Genomic DNA, 27,151 nt, shown 5'->3' with positions numbered 1-27,151 from the left:
TTCTACCTGGCAACATTGCAAGGCCACCCAAAGCTAAGTCTCCTAGTTGGCGGCATTACCATGAAGGCATTGAACTGTCCTACAACATTTTAAATATCTAAATCAAAATAACCTTCCTTAATTGTATTGTTTATCCTGATTATTCTTTAGGTGATCATTCAGGGTTTTCGAAGCTATAGAGATCAAACTATTGTAGATCCTTTCAGTTCCAAGCACAACGTTATTGGTAAGTAATATTTTGTGCTTTCTGCACTGTGATGAAGCATGGTATCATTGTTAATCGTAGATTCAGATAGTTAATCCTGACCTTTTTGCAATGGGGTCTTGACCAGGAATGGTAGAAAATTGTTTTTTTGGAAAAAGTTTAAGAAACAAGTCTCCTTAAGGATAACTGCACAACTATCCAGACTCTAGCCACAGACAATATTGAACAGCTTTTTTTGGCTTCAGATTCCTAGATAAACACTATCAATACAATGTTCTTCTAGTTGAACTCTCTCGAGCCCCTCAAGTGTTTTATGAAATGTGTGGCAATTGCAGCAAGATATGTTTGTTTTCCTGTACATGCACAATTGGCTGATTTCTGCAAACAAATCCCAAAGAGCAGAAACCTCCCCAAAATGATCAATAGAACTACTCACAAACTTGAGATTTGTTATAAATTTACAAATTTCATCCCTACACAGTCAGTAATTCATAAGAGCACCACCATCCACAGCCTACTTGCCTCAGCCGGGCTGAAGCAATAACGGCTGTAGTGACCAAGACTACTTCCAAGAAAAAAGCATTGGGAAGACACATCCTGAAATTACTTGGTGACCTGACATCAAGAGTACATATGGTGCACTTACCACTTCTACACATGAGGGAAACTCAGCAGTACTTAGTTCCAGTGGAACCAGTATACTCAACCGTGCTCACATCAGATGACAGTAACGAAACAGTTCAAAAGAACAATTTAGTGATGGAAAGAGCCAGCCAATTTCCCATGAGGAAAACACATTCATCCTCCTCAGCCCCATCAGGTATTAACAACAGATGTTCCAAGACAGGCTGGGATGGACAGCTGGGCCATGTTCAGATACATTGTTCTTGGACACCTGCAAAGAAACATTTCCATATCAGTCACCTTGAGCTCAGAGCTAAATGATATGCACTGCAGACATTTGCAAAGTAAGTAACCAATTCTGTCCTGTGAGTTCAGACAGACAATCAGGTCACTATATTAAAAAGCAAAGGGACATGGGCTCTCATTGCCTTTGTCAGTGGTTCCCAAACCTGGTCCTGGAGGCACCTCAGCCATTCAGGTTTTCAGGATATCCAGAATGAATATTCATAGGAGAGATTTGCATACAGTGGAAGCAGTGCTTGCAGATCTCTCTCATGAATATTCATTCTGGATATCCTGAAAACCTGACTGACTTGGGTGCCTCTAGGACCAGGTTTGGGAACCACTGGCTTATGTCAAGAAGGTGGAGAAAGAGAACAAACTTCTCACAGGTATTACTCCCACTTTAAAGGTAGGGACAGGAGGTAAGCTTGTCTGTATCAGATGATGGTATGTGTCACGAAACGCCTAGCCACCCGCCTGGGTCTACTCTGTGGCACTTAGAGGGTCTATTCTCAGCACAGCTCAGGTCTGCCTGCATCTGCCTCTTGTGCTCTACACTAGCACCCTCCTCCCACCGACTGGGTCCCAACCGCCTCTGGGCAAGTCTCCCGCTCTCAAATTATCCCCAGTGATTTCTAGGTTTTTGGGGCCATACTCCCAGTGGTCCCACAGTTCCTAGAAAGCGCTCACAGACCCAACACACAGACCACCAGGATTCTTAGTCAGTCTAGACAAGCAGAGGCAATAAACTAAAAATGTTTATTGTCATGAAAAATTAGAGCAATGAACAGAAAAGGTGCAATCAGCAAAACAATAGCAGGCAACTGAAATATGGATCAATTATAAAACTAACTAAACATTTGTTTGCTATCTAAATAGTACCTGGGGAGATCAGGGCATATAACTGTTCACAAGTTATAAAATATAACTGTTCACAGGGCCTCAGTAAAGAGATCCTTGTCTCTTTTCTCCCTGGCTAAGACTGGAGAAAAGGTCAGTACATCCTAGCTGAATTTTGAGCTCCTGTTCCAATCAGAGCCGAGAATAACAAGTTTTGAAAATAACTGGCCACATCACGGCAGGTTACCTCTTATCTGTGTTAACTAAAGAGGGAACAGTCATTTCTCTGTATCAGCTTATAATCAGTACAGTTTACTGGCTTAAACCCCACTGTTTTGTCACAGTATGTATTTGTTTTTGGTGTAGTATGGCAATCAAGTGGCTACAAAGTGTGTATGTAGAGGGTGGAGAGTTAAAAGGTAGAAACTGTGGTTAAAAAAAAAAAAAGGGGGACATATTTGGGATACACATGGAGACAAGTGATAGTAGTAGAATTGTGAAGTCTTAATAGGGGATATGAAGGAGGAAGCTGCTGTATAGGCAGTAGAAATATTTGTGCATATCTAGTCAAGTAATAGAAAATCAGAGGGAGTCTCAAGCTGGACAGACTGGGATGTATTAGTTGATCTTTTTCTGTTGTTCCTTACTATATTATGTTCTTTTTATAATTCCATTCCACTGTTTGAAAGGTGTGTTATGTGTTTACGAAGTTCTTCCCATTTTGCTCCTTCCCCAGATCACACAGATATTCCTTAATTCTTAAGTAGATATAATTCAGACTTTAACTGTGTTTTACTTAATTTTCAGTGGGCAGAAATGGATCTGGAAAAAGTAATTTTTTCTATGGTAAGTATTTATGCATTTTAAGGACCTATTTTCTTTTGTTAACTTGATTAGTGTTCAGTTGTCTAAATGTAATTAATTGAGATCCCTTATCCTGCTAGACCAGTCCAGATGAGTGGTTTATACCCCTCTTCCAGCAGATGGAGGCAGAAAACACTGACAAGACAGTAACATCACCACCAGTATAAGAAGCAGTTCAGCCCTGGAGCTTGCTGGTGTTTCTCTGCCTCCAGCAGATGGTGCAGGTGGACTAGTGCAGCAGGAGGATCAGAGGTCTTGACTCCGTGGGGCGTAAGCTATGGGCTGTGACACTGTGGTAGAGTTCTTGGCTTGGGGGTGCTCACAGGAATGTAAAAATTCGTTTTTGGGGCTTTGCTTAATTGACTGCCCCTGTGGGTGTCTCCTTTCACTGCTCAGCATTGGGGCATCTAAGAGCCTATTCTTTAACAGCATCAGAGGCCTGGATTTCAATATAAAATTTACTAGCACAACCTGGCATCAGGGTGTCCCTAGGCACCTGCAGTTACACCAGTCCTGGTTCTTGACATAACCATGGACACCTAAATGCGGCAAGGGCATGCATAACTTACAGTATTTAGTTAAAAACTTTTATTCCGCTTGATCCATAGTTCTCAGCAGATCACATAATTTCATACACAGTAGAAAAACAAACTAGACATTACCAAATGACATCATAGAATAACTGTTAAGAACAATCATAGTCCCAGAACAGATGTTAAATCATCATTCATTACCCCTACTGTAGGCTTGCGTAAACAACAGTATCTTGAGCTCTCTTTTAAACTCCTTTAAACTCTGTAATATTTCTGATTTGAAGAGGCAACTTATTCCAGTAAACTGGACTAGCAATATAAAATATCTTACTTCTGTACTCATCAGATTGTATGACATGATGAGATGGAATATCAAGTAATTTCTGAGTTGCCAATCTCAACAATCGATTTGGCTGGTAATTATGGATCCTCGTCAATATCTCTGAGACTTGTGTGAGAATCTTAAAAACCAAACAGATGATTTTAAATTGAACCCTATACTCAATGAGCAACCAGTGTAAGCACAAAGGGTGCTTGCAAACAAAAATAAAATTGTAAAAAATGGAGAAATTCAGTAATTCAGAAACTTATCCACCATCTAGGTATTATCCTACTGATAGTGGATATTCCTGCTTTGGTGAGTTACAACTGAGAATTTCCCCTAAAAATTTCTACAAATCTTTAAAAATAAATGTACTGACATTGGTATAGATAGGTTTTTGAGCTCCATATATATAGGAAGTTCTTTCTTATATATTTGAGTTACTGATATTTCATTGCACATGTCCTTCAAGGAATTTTTGAATTAAGTACCCTGGTTTGTTAAAGAGATGGTAGCTGCCCTCCTTATTAAGTTGGATATGGAGGACTAGCCCAGGGCTGAGATGTTCAAGTTTCTGGACTATGACTCTCCACCCAGAGAGGTTGTGACTGTCCCTCTTCACAGAATCCAACGAGAGGTTCAGGTGAAGAATTGGGAGTCCCCTCTGTCCTAGTTTACCCCAAGAACATTGACACCATGTATTGGATTCAAAGTGCACATGGATTTGATAGATCACAGTTGCCTCATTTTTTTTGGTGGCTGAATCTGTGCTCAAGTGGGCCAGGAGTTCCAAGGATTTTGCTTCGGCTCCCACAGGCAGAGAGGCTCGGACAGTGGATTAGTTTGGGCATAAGATGTACCAGGTCTGGATGCTCATTTCCCATATACATTCATACCAGCTGTACTTGAGCCTTTCTTTGGTCCTTGGTGCTCAATCTGTCTGACTTAGTGGACACTCCCTCCAGAGCAGGCTGAGCCATTTTTCCACTTGGCCAAGAAGCAGAAGGCCTGTTGTAAATTTCTGACCAGGGGCGCTTTTGACTTTTGACGTAGCCTCCCGGATCTCTGCCCAAAGTACAGTGATGTGTAAACTCTCATGGCTGCGTGTCTCTGACTTGGACCTGATGATCAAGCAGAAGTTGGTAGATGCTACTTACAGTGGAGACAACCTTTTTGGGGAGAAGGAGGAAGAGGTTGCTGACCTTATCAAGAGACACACTGATACCATTGATACCCTCTCCCGGTGGACACCTTCTGTGCCCTTCGCCTCTAAGAGGTTTTCTGGCAAGTCAAAACAAGGTGCTTACTACTCTCAAAGTTGTAAGTACACTACTCCTTCTCGCCCTGCTCAACCAGCTCAACTCTAGCGTTCCAAAAGGTCCAACTTGCTCCCCAGTCAAAGGAAGGGACGAGCTTTTGACTGACTTCAGGAGAGCATTGCCACTGTCAAGGTGACTGTCCTGGATGACCGGTAGGGGGGAGGCTGAGTTTTTTCCAGGAAAGGTGGCCCTCTTGTAACCTCCGACCGGTGGATTCTTCAAATAGTCCATCTCGGTTATGCTCTCCAATGGCAAAGAAAACCATCAAATTACCCACTGAGAATGTCTTGCCGTAGCTGTCCGCACAGGGAGGTAATAGTAGAGTAACTCATCTTCTCAAGACCCATGCTTTCGAACCTGTTCCACCAGGGGAAGAAGGGAAGGGATTCTATTCCAGGTATGCTCTTGTGCCAAAGAAGATGGGAGGGATGTGTCTCATCCTAGACCTAAGGCCCCTGAACAAATGTCTGGTCAGAGAAAAGTTCAGGATGGTTTCCCTGGGCTCCCTTCATCCCATGATTCAAGAATAAGACTGGTTATGCTCTCTGAACTTAAAGGATGCCAGTGCTCATATCCCACTAATCCCAGTCACAGGAAGTATCTTGGATTCTGTGTGGGGAAATGCTAGTACCGCATTCTGCCAGGTGTTCAGCACGTGTCTAGCAGTAGTCGCAACGTTGCCATGCAGACTGGGAGTTCGTGTTTCCCTGCCTGGATGAGTGGTTTGTCAAGAGCACATCGAAGGAGAGGGTGCATGGAAGTCCATGCGGAGAACTATTCGGGTGGGAGCAGTGCCTCAAGCTCTTAAAGGAATAGTATGCTAGGCAGCGTTTCCGCACTGGGCTCCGTGGATGATGTCACTCATATGTGAGAATAATTGGCCTGCCCTCGGAGAATACCTGCTACAGGTAAGTAACTGATTTTTATGGCATTCTTCTATGTATTTTACAAAAGACCACATTCATCAGAGCCTTTAGTAAAATAATGGGGATCTGTGAATGTCCTGACCTCTCTTATACAAAATGGGTCTTTTATTTGTGCTTAATATAAAATTGTGCTAATTTTTAGTTTTCTAAAAAAAAAAGTGTATTTTATTAACATTGTATTTTTCTTTTTATTCCAGCAATTCAGTTTGTACTCAGTGATGAATTTAGTCATCTTCGCCCAGAGCAACGATTGGCTTTGCTGCATGTGAGTGACAATTAGCGTGCTGTTTTGGTAAACATAAAGACCTCTATAGCCTACTTTCCAAAGGGAGAGTGGACTTACGAGATTACTTTGTTTCTGTATGTCCTATTCACACTATATTTGCAGGATATGTCAAGAGGCAGATGAGAATTCTGACAGGAGTGTGCATTTGTAGATTCACGCATAGATGTGGCCATGCACATGTCCTGGAAAGCAGGCTTCTCTTAGTTCTCGGTGGAATTTCTTGTTACTCTTGTTCTGTAAACTGGTGTTGGAATTTTTTACTGTCAATGTTGTGCTTTTAAAACAACCATTGGATAATGCATATCAGTTTTACTATGTTATGTGTGTTGCTTGTATTGAGCAATACTGTGTGATATTGATAGAATAGTTAATCTGTCAGAAAGCAAAACTGTAGTCTAGAATTTTGATGATCCTGTGCCCTTCATGTTGTGGAAGTAAGGTGATGTTTCACTGTAAACAGTACTGTAGATACTCATTTCCTTAGTGTCAGCAACAGATGAATCCAGAGACGTGGGTTGTGTCCATCTACCAGCAGGTGGAGATAGAGAGCACTGATTTGTACAGTGCCTAGTGGACCTCACGCTTCCTGGCTAGTCAGTATTCTCTATCTCCAGCAGGCGAAAGGACGTGTTCCACTGGCTTCTGACTTGGTTTGCTCCTGCTCTGGCTTTGCTGGTTCAGTAGAGCTGGGGATGTTCTGGCTGAACGGCGTCAGCTTTAGGGGGGTACACCTGGTCACCCCAGGTCCCTCCCCCACCCCTTCCTTCCTCACAGATTTGCCTGAAAAAAAGGAAAAAAAAACTTGCTTTCTGTGTTGGCCTTACACTCTCAATGTGCTGGTCTGGCTTGGGAGAGTTGAGTAAGCCAAGATTTCCTCCCCGCTGGACAGTGAGTTCCTGTGATTGGCTGTGGTGAGTGTGCCTCTTTCTGTCTTGCAGCGACTCTACTCCAGCCTTTTATGGCGGCAGAATTGGTGAAGCACTGTTCCCGCTGTGCAAAGCGGAGAACTACGGCAGGGCTTTGCCCCAGTGGGTGCTCTGGCTCTGATGACCTTTAGATCCTTGGTGGGGAGGTTGAAGCTTGCTCTTCCCGTGCGCAGGACATGTGTTCTGCTTCTCTTTCTGAGGACCCAGTGGCCATTTTGAATTCACCCTCCGTGGTTTACGCGGTTCCCGCCGCAACGTGTTTGAATCCTCAGACTTTTCCTGCTCCTGTGAATTGTGCGGGTGGCGAAGGGGATGCGCCAACTGGTTATCTAGCGGCCTGCTTCAATTTGCCCTTTTCCCCGGAGTTTGTTTTACTCCTCCATCGCGCCTATGTGTTGAAGCAGGCGTCCACAGGGACTGGAGCTTTGTCTGAGATGGTGACTTCTGGTGGCCCGTCCTCTTCAGGCGTCAAGGCCTCTGTGTCTAAGCTGTCTAGGTGGCAGTCTGGATCGGATGGGGATGTGGTAACCCCTCTTTTCCCTGATCCTTCGGTTAGAGGCGAAGGCTCTCCTGGCTTCACCGTGGATGACTTGGAATCCTTCACTGAAGCGGAGTCTCTTGCTTCTGAGTCAGATGACCCCTTCGCTGTGTGAATGTTTCACAGAGAGGAATTACCCACCTTTATTTCTAAGGCCTTACAAGATTTGTATATTTCTTCTCCTGAGGCCCTTAATGAGGCTACTGAGAATCCTAAGATGGCTAGCACTAAAAGACCACCCAGGGCTTTCCCTGTACACACAGCCATATAGGAGCTTGTCTCTGCGCAGAGGGCAACCCCTGATTCGGGGCTACGGATGGCTAGAGCGATGGCTCGCCTATACCCAGTTGCGCAGGACGAATTAGAGCACTTCCGGTTGCTGAAGGTGGATGCCTTGGTACCAGCCATGACCAAAAAGATCACTTTGCCTGTAGAAGGGGGAATTGTGCTCAAGGACGTTCAAGATCGCAAGCTTTAAGCTGCTTTTGAATATGTCCTTTGTATTTTCCACCTTGGCTTTGCAGGCGATTGTTTGTGGCTCTTATGCAGCCTGCATGTCCCTCTCTTGGGTGTAACAGGCGGCTGACTCCTTGTTGGAGTTGGTGGCTGCACCGCTTCCTGGGTTCCCGGACATTTTGGGATTGGCCTACTTGGCTGATGACCTGTATGACTTGGTTAGAGCAGAAGCCAAACAGATGTCTTTGACAGGGACTAGCCTTAGGCTCTTATGGTTGCACCATTGGGCTGCTGGCGCAGCTTCCAAGCAGCACCTGCTCCAGCTACCCTTTAAGGGTACACTTTTGTTTGGAGACGATTTGGAGAAGTTGGTCAAAGATCTGGATGACTCTAAGTCTTAGTGTTTTCCAGAGCATAAGCCCTGGACTTCTCCTAAAGGGACTCCTCAGAGATCTTGTTTTCGACATAGGTGGTATCGCCCACTCCTTCTCTCTTATGCGGGTAGACCCCACTATACCCAGAAACAGTCCTTTTGGACTGATAGGTGCTCTGCTGAGCTTTCTGGAAAGCCTCTGTCCCTCCTCGCTTCTCCTAATGATGGGACGCCGGTTCACTCTTTGGCAGTAGGGGGACACACTTTTACGAGGAGTGGATCGGAATTACTACAGATCAGTGGGTACTGGATCTTATCCACGAGGGCTGCAGGCTCGAGTTCTCCTTTCCCATTGGAGATTTTTTCTTGGTGTCCCCGTATGCCTCTCCATGGAAGCAGGCCACAGTGCAGGCTACTCGGCTGCACCTGCAACGCCCGGGGGCGGTAGTGCTCATTGTCCCTGCTGTGGAGCATGGCCAGGGGAGCTATTCCATATGCTTCATAGTGCTTCATCATTGCGGCAGTTCAGCCCGAAGAATTTCTTAATCCCTGGACCTCAAGGAGGCAGTTCTGCAAGTTCCCATTTGGCGGCCTCCTCAGAGATTTCTGTGGTTTGCCGTTTTGGGTAAGTACTTTCAGTTTCAGTCACTACCCTTTGGGCTTGCTGCGGCTCCTCAGACCTTTACAAAGGTCATAGTGGTGGCGGCGGCCACATTACGGCTTGAAGGGATTCAAGTCCACCCCTATTTGTACAATTAGCTCACCCGAGCATCCTTGTCCCAGGAAAGTCTTTGAGTCATGGCTTGAGTGGTGTCCTTCTTGGGTGGTAAATATACCCAAGAGTTACCTAATTCCATCTCAAATCTCTGGAATATTTGGGAGTGTTCTTCAACACCAGGATGGGTCAAGTGTATCTCCCCAAACTGAGGTCCATCAAGCTCCATAACCAGATTCAGGGCTTGTTTGCTGTCTCCGTCCCCCCGTGTCTGGGATTATTCTCAGGTTTTAGGGCCGATGGCAGTTACTCTGGAAGTGGTACTGAGTGTCGCGACTCACGCGCTTGCCGCGCTCTCGGAGACCATGGCATACCTTCAGGCTTCCTCCCCGGAAGCGCGGGTTTGTGAGTCCTTAAGGCAAAATCACCCTCCAGGTAGGGAGGAAACAAAACTGGACCGGAACTCCGGACTGGAGTTCTACACCGGAACCCTCGGAACTGGAACCCACCGGACGGGTGCGCACTGGAGTGGGGCCCGCTGGACTGGACACACTGGAGTGGCCCCACCGGACTGGAACATACAGGAGAGAAACCCGCTGGACTGGAACCCGGACTGGACCTAGGCTTCACCTACACTTGACTGCCTTCCCCCTCGGGTTGAGCCCTCAGGTTCTGGCAGCCGGTAGGACTTACAGGAACCGCAGGAATGAAGGTCCAGGAGTGCCCCCTGGCCCCTAGGCGATGGCAAGGCAGACAGGCAGGGAATGTCCGGGTTCTGGCAGTAGGCAGGTTCAAAGCAATGGTCACTGAAGGGCTGGAAACCCACAGAGCAAGAAACACAGAAGGGCTGGAAACCCACAAAGCGATAAACACAGAAGGGCAGAAAACCCACAGCGCAATAAATACAGAAGGGCTGGAAACCCACAAGCGATAAACACAGAAGGGCTGAAAACCCACAGAAGGGTAGGAGACCCACAGAGCAAATAACACAGAAGGGTAAGAAGCCCACAGAGCAATAAACACAGAAGGGCAGGGAACCTACAGAGCAATAAATACAGAAGGGCTGGAAACCCACAAGCGATAAACACAGAAGGGCTGAAAACCCACAGAAGGGTAGGAGACCCACAGAGCAAATAACACAGAAGGGTAAGAAGCCCACAGAGCAATAAACACAGAAGGGCAGGGAACCTACAGAGCAATAAATACAGAAGGGCTGGAAACCCACAAGCGATAAACACAGAAGGGCTGAAAACCCACAGAAGGGTAGGAGACCCACAGAGCAAATAACACCGAAGGGTAAGAAGCCCACAGAGCAATAAACACAGAAGGACAGGGAACCTACAGAGCAATAAATACAGAAGGGCTGGAAACCCACAAGCGATAAACACAGAAGGGCTGAAAACCCACAGAAGGGTAGGAGACCCACAGAGCAAATAACACAGAAGGGTAAGAAGCCCACAGAGCAATAAACACAGAAGGGCAGGGAACCTACAGAGCATTAAACACAGAAGGGCTGGAAGCCCACAGAACCTTAAACACAGAAGGGCTGAAAACCCCCAGAGCAAAAGACAAGGAAAGCAAACGGTGCTAACAGCACACTAACCTCGGGACCTAAAGCACTGCGGAGAGAATGGCAATGCAAAGGCCAGGACTGTAGTCTTCAGGTGACTAATAAAGCCCATCAAGACCAGAGCCACATCTGCAGCAATCACCTTGCAACCAAACAGAGGCTTGACACACAAAGCAGTCATTCCATAGGAAGGAACAGCGGGAGCCATCTTGGATACTGGCAAGGATGAGGCAGCGGCAGCCATCTTGGAAGAGGCAAAGCCCACACAGGTGAGGTTCAGTAGGGCAATCAGCACACAGAGCCAGAGAGAAACTAAGACAGAGACAGACACAGAGACAAGCAGAAGCCAGCACAGCCACTGACTCCCAGAAATAGGGTAAGTATGAGGGTGGTCACGGCCACAGACGTGACAGTACCCCCTCCTCAAGACCCCCCTCTCGGTCTCCCTGAGGAGATCAGGTGTCCAGGGGTAACTGTGGTGAAACCTTCTGATCGGTTTCAACCCCCAGACATGGATCACTGGACTGGAAGTCACAAAGAAGTTCAAAACTGGCAGACAGGAGCGGAACTTGTCAACAGGAGGCTCCTTCCAATCACCGCTGGGCCAACTCAGGAACTTGGATGCATCAAGAGGAACCATGTTCAAAAGGAACCCTTCTCTGAGGGAACCCAGACTGAACTCAGGAAGCAAACCGGGACTGGGACCCGGACTAGAGTCAAGAAGCACACCGGGACTGGAACCCAGGCGTGCGTCAGGAGCTTGACTGGAACTGGAACTCAGAGCAGGCTCAGCATCTTGGCTGGAAGTGGGACTAGGAACGGACTCAGCATCTTGGCTGGAACTGGAGCTCGGAGCAGGGTCAGCATCTTGGCTGGAAGTGGAACTTGGAACGGACTCAGCATCCTGGCTGGAACTGGAGCTCGGAGCAGGGTCAGCATCTTGGCTGCAACTGGAACTTGGAACAGACTCAGCATCTTGGCTGGAACTGGAGCTAGGAGCAGGGTCAGCATCTTGGCTGGAACTGGAACTTGGAGCAGGGTCAGCATCTTGGCTGGAACTGGAACTTGGAACAGACTCAGCATCTTGGCTGGAACTGGAGCTAGGAGCAGGGTCAGCATCTTGGCTGGAACTGGAACTTGGAAATGATTCAGCTGCAGGGCTGGACACACCCCTCTGGCCGGACTGGGACGTCTCTCTAGCATTAGCTTCAGGCGGCGTCCGCCGAGTAGGGTTCAAGAGGAGACGGCCCTGGTATCCCCAGAGCATGCTAGCAGGCTGAAATGCAGAAAATGGGTTTCTCCGGGCCCCATGCCGTTGAACACACTTTCTCTCAGCTATTGCTTCGGAGGTCTTCTCCCAGGCTGAATCAAAACAAGGTCTATCACAGTCCTCTTGGAACGTCATCTCATCTTCAAGAGCAGACTCAATATCTTGGCTGACCTCTGCACTCGATGCAGATTCAGCATCTTGACTGGACTTGCAACTCGGTCCAGACTCAGCATCTTGACTGGACTTGCAACTCGAGGCGCCCTCTGCCTCATGGCAGGAACGGCCCTGTAACTGAGGCCTGGCCGAACACACCCTTTGGACAGGGATCGGCGGCTCGATCTGAAGCGCCACTCGAACTGGCCTTCGGAGCTTGATTGGAGGTGCCCTCCAGACTGGAAGCGGAGGTGCCACCTGAACCACCCTGTGGACTGGCACCGGAGGCTTGGTTAGAAGCCCCCCTCGAACTGGACTCAGTGGCTTGACTGGACGGGTCACTTGAACAAGAACCGGAGACTTGACCCGAAGCGCCACCTGCACAGGAATCTGAGGCTCCATCGAAGGCTTCCCACGGACTGGACTCGGAGACTTCAAAGGGCGTACCACTTGAACTAGGACTGGAGGCTCGACCTGGAGCGCCACTTGCATAGGAATCTGAGGCTCCGTCAGAAGCACCCCACGGACTGGACTCAGAGGTTTCAGAGGGCGTGCCAGTTGAACGAGGACTGGAGGCTCGACCTGGAGCTCCACTCGAACAGGAATCCAAGGCTCCATCGAAAGCCTCCCTCGGACTGGACTCGGAGCCTTAAGTGGCATCGTTACTTGGACTTGAATTGGAGGTTCAGTATGAAGCATCCCCTGGACTGGACTCAGGCTCTTAAGCGGCCGCGCTACTTGAACTGGGGTCAGGGGCTTGGTCCGACGCCTCACTCGGCCCGTCCTCAGAGACCTGGTCAGGACCGTCCCTCGGAACGAACTCAGAGGCTTAACTGGCGGCTTCACTCGAACCGGAATTGAAGGCTCCACTTGAAACTCTCCTTGGACTGGACTCAGCGCCGGAGGACTGGAATCCCGAATAGGAACTAACCCGCTATGGTACCGCAGGCTGCTCTGCTGAGGAGACCAGAGCGGAGGAATTCCCCGGCGTCTTCTTTCGGCCTCAGCTTCTGGAGTATCCCGCAGAGCTGGCTCCTCCAGGAGTCTGAGGCGGTACTCACAGAGCGAGATAGCAGGATTCATGTCAGAAACTGGGCTATAGCGGACCAGACGCCACCAGAGACGCTTTCTTTCAGCTGCTGCTTCAGGAGTAGCCTTCAGGGCTGGATCAGACAAAAGTTTATCTCGGTACTCCCGAAGCGTCATAAAAGGACCCAAAAAAGAAACTGGGCTGACATAAAGATCAGAGTCAAAATCAGAAACTGCACCCGGATTGTCCACAGGGAACGAAGCTGTGGACAGGTAGCCAACCTGGACGGCTGATCTTGCCGGACTCATGGCCTTTGCATTCTGTCGCGACTCACGCGCTTGCCGCGCTCTCGGAGACCATGGCATACCTTCAGGCTTCCTCCCCGGAAGCGCGGGTTTGTGAGTCCTTAAGGCAAAATCACCGTCCAGGTAGGGAGGAAACAAAACTGGACCGGAACTCCGGACTGGAGTTCTACACCGGAACCCTCGGAACTGGAACCCACCGGACGGGTGCGCACTGGAGTGGGGCCCGCTGGACTGGACACACTGGAGTGGCCCCACCGGACTGGAACATACAGGAGAGAAACCCGCTGGACTGGAACCCGGACTGGACCTAAGCTTCACCTACACTTGACTGCCTTCCCCCTCGGGTTGAGCCCTCAGGTTCTGGCAGCCGGTAGGACTTACAGGAACCGCAGGAATGAAGGTCCAGGAGTGCCCCCTGGCCCCTAGGCGATGGCAAGGCAGACAGGCAGGGAATGTCCGGGTTCTGGCAGTAGGCAGGTTCAAAGCAATGGTCACTGAAGGGCTGGAAACCCACAGAGCAAGAAACACAGAAGGGCTGGAAACCCACAAAGCGATAAACACAGAAGGGCAGAAAACCCACAGCGCAATAAATACAGAAGGGCTGGAAACCCACAAGCGATAAACACAGAAGGGCTGAAAACCCACAGAAGGGTAGGAGACCCACAGAGCAAATAACACAGAAGGGTAAGAAGCCCACAGAGCAATAAACACAGAAGGGCAGGGAACCTACAGAGCAATAAATACAGAAGGGCTGGAAACCCACAAGCGATAAACACAGAAGGGCTGAAAACCCACAGAAGGGTAGGAGACCCACAGAGCAAATAACACAGAAGGGTAAGAAGCCCACAGAGCAATAAACACAGAAGGGCAGGGAACCTACAGAGCAATAAATACAGAAGGGCTGGAAACCCACAAGCGATAAACACAGAAGGGCTGAAAACCCACAGAAGGGTAGGAGACCCACAGAGCAAATAACACCGAAGGGTAAGAAGCCCACAGAGCAATAAACACAGAAGGACAGGGAACCTACAGAGCAATAAATACAGAAGGGCTGGAAACCCACAAGCGATAAACACAGAAGGGCTGAAAACCCACAGAAGGGTAGGAGACCCACAGAGCAAATAACACAGAAGGGTAAGAAGCCCACAGAGCAATAAACACAGAAGGGCAGGGAACCTACAGAGCATTAAACACAGAAGGGATGGAAGCCCACAGAACCTTAAACACAGAAGGGCTGAAAACCCCCAGAGCAAAAGACAAGGAAAGCAAACGGTGCTAACAGCACACTAACCTCGGGACCTAAAGCACTGCGGAGAGAATGGCAATGCAAAGGCCAGGACTGTAGTCTTCAGGTGACTAATAAAGCCCATCAAGACCAGAGCCACATCTGCAGCAATCACCTTGCAACCAAACAGAGGCTTGACACACAAAGCAGTCATTCCATAGGAAGGAACAGCGGGAGCCATCTTGGATACTGGCAAGGATGAGGCAGCGGCAGCCATCTTGGAAGAGGCAAAGCCCACACAGGTGAGGTTCAGTAGGGCAATCAGCACACAGAGCCAGAGAGAAACTAAGACAGAGACAGACACAGAGACAAGCAGAAGCCAGCACAGCCACTGACTCCCAGAAATAGGGTAAGTATGAGGGTGGTCACGGCCACAGACGTGACACTGAGTTGCTGGTCCCTGGTTTCGGACAACTACAGGAGACATCTGACTTGGCAGCCTTTGGCTCAACACTGTCTGATGTGGTGGCTCCAGGCAGATCATTTGCTTCGGGGTGTTCTCCTACAGATTCCTGACTAGTCAGTGGTGATCACGGATGCCAGTGTCTCGGATGGGGATCCCATTGTCTCTCCCATTATCGCCAGGGCCTCTGGTCCAGAGAAGAATCTCTTTGGCCCATCAGCCGCTTGGAGCTTTGAGTGGCCTACCTTGCTGTGCTGGCATTTTGGCATTTCCTCCAGGGACGGCCAGTGAGAGTACTCTCCGACAACATGACAGCGATTGCATACATCAACCGTCAGGGGGGCACACACAGCCCTCTGTTAGCAGAGGAAGCACTCTTGCTTTTCCAGTGTGCAGAGGCTCACTTGCTTCAGCTCTCTCCGGCTTACATTGAGGGAGCGGAGAATGTGCAGGCCGACTTTCTCAGTCGCATCACTCTGGATCCCGGAGAATGGGAGCTTTTCCCGTGCGCCTTCCAGTTGATAGTCTGGCGTTGGGGTCTCCCCTGCTTGGACCTGATGGCTACCGGCGCCAATATAAAGGCCTCTCACATCTTCAGCAGAAGACAGGAGCAAGGCGCCGAAGGGTTAGATGTTCTTCAGCCTTTGCCAGAAGCAGTTCTGCTTTATGTCTTTCCTCCTTGGCCTCTAATAGGTCGGGTGTTCTGGCAAGTTCAGGCTCACCAAGGTCAGGTGATTCTCGTGGCACTGGACTGGCCCAGGAGGCTATGGTTTGCGGACCAAATTCATCTGTTGGTTGATGAGCCTTTACGCCTTCATCCATCACCAGATCTGCTCTGCCAGGCCACAGTTCTCATGGAGGAACCCTCCCACTTTGGTTTTTCGGTCCGCCTCTTGAGCCGGACTTCTTTGAGAAAGAAGGGTTGTTCAGATTCAGTCATCACCACTTTCCTGCAGGCAAATATTTCTTCACTCAACGTGTAATCTTGGATTGGCCACTGTTGAAAACAGGATGCTGGGTTTGATGGACCTTTGGTCTGGCCCAGTATTGCAACACTTATGTACTTAAATACATTCTCTCTGCCTCCCCCCACCCCCCCAGAAGAAATTTGTAGCAAAGACTGTTGTTAAAATTAGATCCCCACCCACAGGATATTTTTCATTAAATCTTGTGTTGCTGTTTAAACCAAATTGTTTTTAAAAGTGCAATTTTTTTTTTGAAAGAGCTACCTTTCTCTCCCTTTGTTGGAATGATGCCTTTGAGGCAATCTTCACTGTTACTTTGGAAGTTGTTTACAGGCTTTCTGGCAATGAAGATTAGAAGCAGAAAAGTTCTTAAAAGTCTAAAACTGAGGGAGAGGGTTATATATATATACATATATAAGGTATGTAGTTGTGCAAGCTAAGGCTAAATGCCTTAATGATGGACATCCATGTTGTATTTTCTGTTTTTCGTTTTATTCATTTTTAACTATCATGGATTATTGTAATTGTATGTGGGGGGGGAGGGGTTGTGTGTGTGTGTGTTTTGTTTTTTTTAGTTTAGTGGTGGGGATACTATGAGGCATATTTTCAAAGAGCCTTCCAAAGTTCCATAGGTTTCTATGGAACCTTTGGAAGGCTAAGTGCTTTGAAAATATGTCTCTATGCTTACTATGTTAAAAAAAAAATTATAACCAAAATAAATCTTTTGTGGTAGGAAGGAACAGGCCCTCGTGTTATTTCTGCCTTTGTGGAAATTATATTTGACAACTCAGACAACAGATTGCCGGTAAGTTAATACTTGAATTGACAAGTACTTTTTTCTTTGTGGTTAGAATTTATACACTAATAATATTACACTTTATCAGTTTGTCAGCCATTTACTGCCCAGTAATAACTCATTTCAATTCAAAAGTGATTTAAAGAGAGGCAGTGCTTGCTTCTTTTCTGGGGGACAACCCAAGGTGAAGGATAATGTGTCTCAGGTTCAAGATTATTGGTCTATCACACACAAATTATCCTTCCAGCCATCCGACCAGGCTTCCCAATACTGCAGGTTTCATCAGCCTCTTTACAAGGAACTAGAGTATCAACAATGGGATTGATATTCAAAGTGATTTAACTGGGCAGGAGGGGCTCCCACCTGGTTAAATTGCTTGTGTGGGGCTATCCGCTGATATTCAGCGGCACTTAAAGCGGTTAGTGCTACTGAATAAAGTGATCATGGATTTGATATATGTTTGTGCAGCGCTGCGTATGCCTTGTAGCGCTATAGAAATGCTAAATAGTAGTAGTAGTAGTAGATATACTGCTTTTCTGTAGTACAACCGGTTTATATTTATTATATACAGGTATTTTCTCTGTCCCTAGTGGGATCACAATCTAAGACTTTGTACCTGGGGCAGTAGAGGATTAAGTGACTTGCCCAGGATCACAAGGAGCCACAGTGGGGAGTTGAATTCAGCTCTCCAGTTCTCCAGGTTCCTAGTTCATTGTGTTAACCATTAGGCTACTTATCTTCCACTGCAGGACTAACCGCTAAACCAGAACTGGCTATTTTGTGGGCAGTCTGGGGACAGAGTCAGCACTTATGTGGTTAAGTGCTGATATTCAGCACTTAAACGCCTAAGTTAACCAGACAAATCAGACTGCAGAAAACTCAGTCCTATCCTTGTTCCGTTTCACTTAAGCGGTTAAGTGCTGAGTATTGCACTTCATAAGGAAGGGATAACCAGCTGCAGAAACCCAGATACTCAGTGCCAGTGATCAGACATGACCTGACATTGAATATCTGGTCATAACGCCTGCAGCAGCCAATCAAATGCGGACCGCCACTTGCTGAATATTTACCCTGGTATTTCCAACAGTTCTATCCAAAACAACATTATCAGCGTTATGTGAGAGCAGAGATTCAACGTCCAGCTTCCCCAACTGATATCTAATGGCAAAGGCCTTGAATGCAAGATTTAGGTGCCTACCCAGGCTGTGCCCACCAAGACCAGAAAATTTTTGTCTAGCTGCCAGAAGAGGACAGGTTTCAAGATTTCAGAGAGGCTTGGCAATCTGTCACTACAGATTGATGGGTGTTAAGGATCATAAAACAAGGCTACAAAATAAACTTCCAGCAAATTCCTCCACCAAAGGGACCAGAAGAAATTTCAGAAATGCCATGTTTGCATGTCAGAAACCTAACTGATGAACTTGAGGTCCTCCACAGCGCAGTGATGAAAAGTGTCCTACTGAACCAATAGGACAAAAGCTACTACTACTACTACTATTTAGCATTTCTATAGCGCTACAAGGCGTACGCAGCGCTGCACAAACATAGAAGAAAGACAGTCCCTGCTCAAAGAGCTATGTAATAAAAGTGAGCCAAGTATAGGACAATCAAGCCATTGTGACATCACTGATGAGGTTGGCTCTTATTGGTGGCCTGAGGCATTATGACATCACAATATTAGCTCTGGTTACTACTAACCTACTATTTATCACTTCTACAGCACTACAAGGCATACGCAGCGCTGCACAAACATAGAAGAAAGACAGTCCCTGCTCAAAGAGCTTACAATCTAATAGACAAAAAATAAATAAAGTAAGCAAATCAAATCAATTAATGTGAACGGGAAGGAAGAGAGGAGGGTAGGTGGAGGCGAGTGGTTACAAGTGGTTACGAGTCAAAAGCAATGTTAAAGAGGTGGGCTTTCAGTCTAGATTTAAAGGTGGCCAAGGATGGGGCAAGACGTAGGGGCTCAGGAAGTTTATTCCAGGCGTAGGGTGCAGCGAGACAGAAGGCGCGAAGTCTGGAGTTGGCAGTAATGGAGAAGGGAACAGATAAGAAGGATTTATCCATGGCGCGGAGTGCACGGGAAGGGGTGTAGGGAAGGACGAGTGTGGAGAGATACTGGGGAGCAGCAGAGTGAGTACATTTATAGGTTAGTAGAAGAAGTTTGAATAGGATGCGAAAACGGATAGGGAGCCTCCTCTGCTCCAGGTTCCTGCTCATCCCAAAGGAAATGGGAGGGCTATGGCCCCTTCAAGATATCTGCATCCTAAACAGTTTTCATAAAAATTGAGTGGAGGAGTGGCCTAGTGGTTAGGGTGGTGGACTTTGGTCCTGAGGAACTGAGTTTGATTCCCGGCACAGGCAGCTCCTTGTGACTCTGGGCAAGTCACTTAACCCGCCATTGCCTGCCACATTGAGCCTGCCATGAGTGGGAAAGCGCGGGGTACAAATGTAAAAAAAATAAATAAATAAAAATTCAAAATGAACACCCTAGAACTCATCCTGCAGACTTGCATTGGAGTGTTTGGTTATCCACTCTGGACCTAAAATATGCCTACACCTATATCTGAGTCCATGCCCAACACTGGCAATACCTAAGACCATCACAATCCGTTTTAAGTATTGCCCTTCAGCCCATTGTTTGCACCCCGAGTGTTCACAAAGTGTCTAGCCATTGTGGCTGCACATCTATGGAATAACAGAAGTTATCTCTATCCACAACTGGCTTGTGGCACACCCCATACCACAATCCATACTGCCAGCCTTCCAGAACACAGTTGGAGCCCTATGATTCCTCATAAACAAGGAAAAATAAGTGCTGAAACTCGCACAAACTATCAAGTTAATCGAAGTAGACTTAGATGCAAAAGCAGCCAGGGTGCATTTCCCAGAAGACAGGCAGCACATACTAACCTCCTTGGTCCATAGCCTCTGTTAATCTTGATTGGTGACTGTCAAAGACACCCATTGCTTCCTAAGTCACGTGGTTGCTGGTGTCCATGTAGTGCTGTTGGCCAGATTGCACATAGGCTTGCTACATTGGCATCTCATTCTACTGGGACCAACATCATCAACCTCTGGCCATAAGAATCATGCTGACTCCATCAGTAAAACATTCTCTCCTCTGGTGGCTACAAAAGTCCAGGTATCTCACTGGATGTCCCTTGCAACCACTTCTAGACAACATTTCACTCATGACAGATGCCTAACACCATGGGGTTCTAGATCAATTGGGAGTGGACGAATTGGTGCAGACAGTTTAATGCGAATAGTAAGATAAACAGTGATTCATGAAACTTTGTAAAGGCGTTAGTAAGAAAACACACAATAAAAAGTGTCAAATAATCTTGCAAATTGATAGTCGACAAGCAAGTATTGTTTTTTTTAAAAAGCAAATGTTAGCATTTTCTAAAGGATGGACTAATGCTATAGAATCAATTAAAGCAAATTTATTTTAAAAGATGTGTAAAGGATGCACCAATGTAGAATCATTTAACGAAACATATCCAAATAGATTTGTCACTCTTTTAATCAATCAAATTAATGTTGTGGCTGCATCCACGCAAATAATCCATAGTTGAACGATTAGCATAATCCATAACAATCGTTCCATATCATCAAGCTGATCAATCCATAGACTGGTGGGTTGTGTCCATCTACCAGCAGGTGGAGATAGAGAGCAAACTTTTGCCTCCCTATATGTGGTCATGTGCTGCCGGAAACTCCTCAGTATGTTCTCTATCTCAGCAGGTGGTGGTCACACACAGCAGCAGCTCTGGCTAGGCCTCCAAGCCTAATTCTTAGGTTTTGTTGAGTGCCTGGGGTTGAGGGCTCTTTTGAGCAAGTGCAAACCTGGTGGTGCCAGGTCCCTCCTTTTCTCCCCCCTCCCGCTGGCTCCGTTAAAAAAAAAAAAAAAAAATTTTTGAACGTCCTTAAAGGCGTTTATTTTGACGTTTATTTAAACGTTTATTGCAGCTACTCACTGGGACACCAGGTCGTTACAGCTCGGAGCGGCAAGCAGGTAATTTTTACCTTTTATAGCGGGCAGGGGTTTCCCCGATTCTTCTCCTCGTGGCATATGGCGTCGGAGGGCGAGGGCGCAAAGAGTCGCTCCCCGGATCGCTTGAGCGCTTCTAGAGGGGATGCGGGGGTCTTAAAGCCTGATTCGCCCTTGTTGGGTGACAGTTTCGTGACCGATGAATGTCCCGGTCCTTCATCCGGTGTGGCGGTTTTTCCCGCCATAAACGCCCATCCCCCGCTCCTCGCCTCCGCCATCTTGGCCGGCCACGCGGCTCGGACGGCTTCTTCTTGGGCCGCCCTTGAGGTTGGAGACATTAATGCCATGAACGCCCTTAATTTGGGCGACGGCACAAAAGCGGCTAAAGTTAAGCGCCGTTCTTCCCCCGCGGCTCCTTCGCGGAGTGTCGCGCCGGACGCCATTTTGGATGCGCAGCATGTCTCTCCCCCGCTCTTGCGAGCGCCGGTTGAGGGTGCGTCTAGGCTGCAGAAGTGCACAGTCCAGGGGGTTTCTCCCCCGAGTTTGTTTTGCTGCTGCATCAGGCCTTCCTTATGCAAAACGCTGCCCCTGCTCCCTCGTCCGGTAAAGAGGTTGAGGTTTCCAGAGGTAAACGCCCTCGGGTTGATTCCCAGGCCTTGGAGGACTTTGTCTCCTCCGATGTAGATGAGGGCAGCGTATCTGAGTTCTCCCAACTGTCCTTTGCGGATTCCTTGGAGGAGACGGATCCCCGCTCGGATGGAGCGGATGACCCCTCTGCAGCGCGGCTTTTTAGCTCAGAGGATTTGCCCAACCTGTTGATACAGGCCATGGACACTTTGAAGATTTCCTCTCCGGAGGACGTCTCTCCCTCAGCCCCTGTTGGCTCTGCCATTATGCTGGGGACGAAGCGCCCGCCTAGAACCTTCCACGTGCATGATGCCATGCACACCTTAATTTCGGCTCAATGGGATGTCCCTGAAGCGAGCCTTAAAGTGGCTAGGGCTATGTCCCGCCTCTATCCTTTGACTGAAAGTGAACGTGAGGCCTATCTGTGGCCTACCGTGGATTCTTTAATCACTGCGGTGACTAAGAAAACGGCGTTGCCGGTGGAAGGTGGCACGGCCCTAAAGGACGCCCAAGACAGGAGATTGGAGGCGGCCTTAAGGTCGTCCTTTGAGGCGGCTGCTTTAAGTTTGCAGGCCTCAGTTTGCGGCTCCTATGTGGCCAGGGCGTGCCTGACTATGGTGCAGCGGGCTTCCCCCTCGGATCATTCCTTGAGGGCTGATTGGCCGGCCCTGGAATCGGGCTTAGCCTATTTGGCAGACTTGCTGTATGATGTCTTGAGGGCCTCAGCTAAGGGCATGGCTCAGACAATCTCTGCGCGGCGGTGGCTTTGGCTGAAACATTGGTCTGCTGACCACGCCTCTAAATCCCGCCTGGCTAGATTGCCTTTTAAAGGCAAGCTGCTCTTTGGAGTCGAGCTGGACAAAATCGTGACCGATCTCGGCACGTCTAAGGGCAAGAAGTTACCAGAGGTCAGGGCTCGGGCTAGTACTCGTCCCGGTACCTCCAGAGGACGGTTTCAGGAAGCCCGTCGGTACCGCCCGGGCAGGTCGGGTTCCTCTGCCCCCTCTTCCTTTAAGAGGAATTTCTCCCCCAAGCAGCATTCCTTTCGCAGAGACCGCCGTCCCGGAGGTGCTCCCTCCGGTCCTCCCCCAGGGTCTCGTACCCAATGACGGGGCCTTGGTCCACGCCCCAGTGCAGATTGGAGGACGGCTGTCCTCGTTTCTGGGCGAGTGGACCACAATAACTTCAGACGCTTGGGTGCTGGAAGTCATCAGAGACGGCTACAAGCTAGAGTTCTGCCGACCCTTAAGAGACGGGTTTGTACTCTCTCCCTGCAAGTCTCCGGTCAAAGCTGTGGCAGTGCAGCAGACTTTGGACAATCTGATCCGCCTGGGGGCGGTCGTTCCGGTGCCAGAAAGTCAGCTTGGCAAGGGGCGTTACTCCATTTACTTTGTGGTACCAAAGAAAGGAGGTTCTGTCCGGCCTATCCTCGACCTCAAAGGGGTCAATCGGGCCTTGAAAGTGCGGCACTTTCGCATGGAGACTCTCCGCTCTGTTATAGCGGCAGTGAAGGCAGGGGAGTACCTGGCATCCTTGGACATCAAGGAAGCGTACTTGCATATTCCCATCTGGCCTCCTCATCAACGCTTTCTGCGTTTTGCAGTCCTGGGTCGACACTTCCAGTTCAGAGCCCTCCCGTTCGGGTTGGCTACTGCTCCGCGGACCTTTTCCAAAGTAATGGTGGTCATCGCGGCCTTCCTGCGAAAGGAAGGAGTACAAGTCCATCCTTATCTGGACGACTGGTTGATCCGAGCCCCCTCTTATGCAGAGTGCGGCAAAGCTGTGGACCGGGTAGTTGCTCTTTTGAGCTCCCTGGGATGGATCATCAACTGGGAGAAAAGCCAGCTGCGCCCGACTCAGTCCCTGGAGTATCTGGGAGTTCGATTTGACACCCAAGTGGGCAGAGTGTTCCTGCCAGACAATCGGATTGTCAAGCTTCAGGCTCAGGTGGACCAGTTCCTAGTAGCCTCTCCTCTTCGGGCTTGGGACTATGTGCAGCTGTTGGGCTCTATGACGGCCACGATGGAAGTAGTGCCCTGGGCCAGGGCTCATATGAGACCACTACAACAATCTCTGCTGCAGCGCTGGACTCCGATGTCGGAGGATTATGCTGTGCGCCTTCCCTTGGACCCAGCAGTGTGCAAGGCGCTGAGCTGGTGGATGCAGACAGACAAGTTGTCTGCGGGAATGCCTCTGGTGACCCCAGAGTGGATTGTCGTCACGACGGATGCCTCTTTGTCGGGCTGGGGAGCCCACTGCTTGGGAAGGACAGCGCAGGGGCTCTGGTCTCCTGCAGAGGCAAAGTGGTCTATCAACCTCCTGGAACTCAGAGCCATTCGGTTGGCGCTTTTGGAGTTCATCCCGGTACTGGTGTTGAAGCCGGTACGGGTCCTGTCGGACAATGCCACGGCTGTGGCCTATGTCAACCGCCAGGGAGGTACCAAGAGCGCCCCTCTAGCCAAGGAGGCTATGAATCTATGCCAGTGGGCAGAAGCGAACCTGGAGCAGCTGTCAGCGGCCCACATTGCCGGAGTCATGAATGTCAAGGCGGACTTTCTCAGTCGCCATACCTTGGAGCCAGGAGAGTGGCAGCTATCTGCTCAGGCGTTCTTGGACATCACGAAGCGCTGGGGCCAGCCGAGCCTAGATCTGATGGCGTCATCGGCCAATTGCCAAGTGCCGCGCTTTTTCAGCAGAGGACGGGACCCTCGATCCCTGGGAGTAGATGCTCTTCTCCAACAGTGGCCGACTCAAGAGCTTCTCTATGTGTTCCCGCCCTGGCCCATGTTGGGCAGGGTGCTAGACCGGGTGGCAAAGCATCCTGGCAGGGTAATCCTGGTGGGTCCGGATTGGCCCAGACGTCCCTGGTATGCGGACTTGATCAGGCTCTCAGTCGACGATCCTCTGCGGCTGCCAGTGGAGCATGGCCTGTTACATCAGGGTCCCGTGGTGATGGAGGATCCCTCCCCCTTTGGTCTTACGGCCTGGCTATTGAGCGGCAGCGTCTGAGAAAGAAGGGCTTCTGAGACAAGGTCATCGCCACTATGCTGAGAGCGAGGAAGCGCTCTACTTCTACTGCTTACGCCAGGGTTTGGCGTATATTTGCAGCGTGGTGTGAAGCAGGCTCACTTTCTCCCTTCACTGCTCCAATTTCTTCAGTGTTGGCGTTCCTGCAAGAAGGTCTGGAGAAAGGCCTGTCGCTCAGTTCCCTTAAAGTCCAGGTAGCGGCTCTGGCTTGCTTCAGGGGCCGCCTGAAGGGTGCTTCCCTGGCTTCGCAGCCAGATGTGGTGCGCTTTCTCAAGGGAGTTAATCACCTGCGCCCTCCTCTGCACTCAGTGGTGCCTGCGTGGAATCTCAACCTGGTGCTAAGAGCATTGCAGAAGCCGCCTTTTGAACCCTTGTCGAGGGCATCTCTGAAAGACCTGACGTTGAAAGCAGTCTTTTTGGTGGCTATCACTTCAGCCAGAAGAGTTTCCGAGCTCCAGGCGCTCTCATGTCGAGAGCCCTTTCTGCAGTTCACTGAGGCAGGAGTGACTATTCGCACAGTGCCTTCCTTCCTGCCCAAGATTGTTTCTCGCTTCCATGTGAATCAGCAGCTCTGTCTCCCTTCCTTTCGTAGGGAGGACTACCCAGAGGAGTACTCTGCTCTTAAATATCTGGATGTGAGACGAGTCATCATCAGATACTTGGAAGTGACCAATGATTTCCGGAAATCGGATCATCTGTTTGTCCTGTTTGCAGGTCCTCGTAAGGGTCTGCAGGCTGCTAAGCCTACAGTGGCAAGATGGGTCAAGGAAGCCATTGCAGCGGCTTATGTGGCCGCGGGGAAGGTGCCGCCTATCCAGCTGAAGGCTCACTCCACTAGAGCTCAGGCGGCCTCGATGGCAGAGGCCGGGTCCGTCTCCTTGGAAGAGATATGCAAGGCGGCAACTTGGGCTTCGGCTCATACATTCTCCAAGCATTACCGCTTGACTGTGGATGCACGGGCGGAGGCCCGGTTTGGAGCTTCAGTGTTGAGGTCAGGGATTTCAATGTCCCGTCCTGGGTGAGTACTGCTTCGGTACATCCCACCAGTCTATGGATTGATCAGCTTGATGATATGGAAGGTAAAATTATGTATCATACCTGATAATTTTCTTTCCATTAATCATAGCTGATCAATCCATAGCCCCTCCCAGATATCTGTACTGTTTTTATTCTGGTTGCATTTCAGGTTCAAGTTTAGTCTTCAGTTACTTCAGAAAGACTTCGTGTTCAAGTTTTTTCACTTGGATTCTTCAAGAGTTGAGACGAGTTTGTGTTACAGTGAGCTGCTGCATTCCTCTCCCCTCCGTTTTACGGGGCTGGATTGAGATTTAAATTCTGCCGGCACTCCCTCCCGCTTCGTGCGGTTGTAGGGCAGCTTTGTACCCCTCCCGCTTCGGCGGTGTTAGGGTCAGTCAGCTCCTCCCGCGGTTGCGGTTGCAGGATAAGCCAGATCCCCCCGCATCGGCGGGTGTGGTGTCCCTCCCCCGCTCCGCGGGGATGAGCTGGACGGATTCCCCTCCCCCACCTGTGTGGGGATGAGCTGGGTTAATTCCCCTCCCCCGTTTCGGCGGTGGTGAGCTGGGCAGAGTGTCCCTTCGTGGGTGTAATTCTCTAAGTGCTGAGTCCTGCGGATGGAGCTTTGATATCGACATACTGAGGAGTTTCCGGCAGCACATGACCACATATAGGGAGGCAAAAGTTTGCTCTCTATCTCCACCTGCTGGTAGATGGACACAACCCACCAGTCTATGGATTGATCAGCTATGATTAATGGAAAGAAAATTATCAGGTATGATACATAATTTTACCTTCGAAGTTGACAGTCAAGATCCGCTTTATTTCTTCTTCTGCAAGGAAGGCTGTTCTCCAGCAATGAGACATTCTATATGCAAGCGTTTCGTGTTCTGTTCCTTTTGTAGTTTCAGCACTAGCCTGAGTGTTGTTGGATGGATAATTTGCACTGACCATGCAAATGCATTATGCCATCCCTCAACTGTGTTATTTGTTTGTATTGTTTTGTCATAAATAGCCTGGTAACAGTCCAGGATGCTGTAAGGGGAAAGAGCACCACCTCTTCGTCGTCACCAGTTCAGACGGTCATCAACTTCAGGAAACGATTCAAGCTCTATAAGTTCTTCATAAGTATGAACTTTCTCTGGAATCGGCACATATTCAAGAGCATCAAGCATCCAGATGTGCATAGCAAAATCTGGATCCGTGTTGTAATGTCTGGCATAGCCATACTCATGCACCTTATGCCAAATGCATTGTCTGAAATCAAAATGACATCCATGAATTTGTGGATTAAAGATTTCAGTAAATGCATTCATTGATGCCTGTAATTGAGCTTAAACATTTCTACAGCATATTCAAAGGTCATGATTTCACATCTTAGTAGAGTGCTTAATGAGATATCAAAAGCTGCTAATTGTCCTGCACTGAATTAGCCATTATTTTCCCTCAACATAGCTGCTCCAAATTACCCTACGACGAATTGTCCACGCCAAATTG

The 27,151-nt window shown here is 48.8% G+C and overlaps 1 protein-coding gene across 1 annotated transcript in view; it reads left to right on the top strand.

Moving 5' to 3' along the window:
- Positions 1-27,151, top strand: part of SMC3 (structural maintenance of chromosomes 3) — a 190,643-nt gene that overhangs the window by 8,913 nt on the left and 154,579 nt on the right. The window contains exons 2-5 of the mRNA XM_030202767.1: positions 151-226; positions 2,759-2,797; positions 6,113-6,180; positions 16,924-16,995. Coding sequence (XP_030058627.1) covers positions 151-226; positions 2,759-2,797; positions 6,113-6,180; positions 16,924-16,995 — 255 coding nt within the window. The remainder of the gene's footprint in view (positions 1-150; positions 227-2,758; positions 2,798-6,112; positions 6,181-16,923; positions 16,996-27,151) is intronic.

The sequence above is a fragment of the Microcaecilia unicolor genome, chromosome 5 (genome assembly GCF_901765095.1).
Source record: "Microcaecilia unicolor chromosome 5, aMicUni1.1, whole genome shotgun sequence".
Taxonomy (NCBI): domain Eukaryota; kingdom Metazoa; phylum Chordata; class Amphibia; order Gymnophiona; family Siphonopidae; genus Microcaecilia; species Microcaecilia unicolor.
Note: the sequence above shows the minus strand (reverse complement) of the source record. Positions and strands in the feature narration are given on the sequence as shown.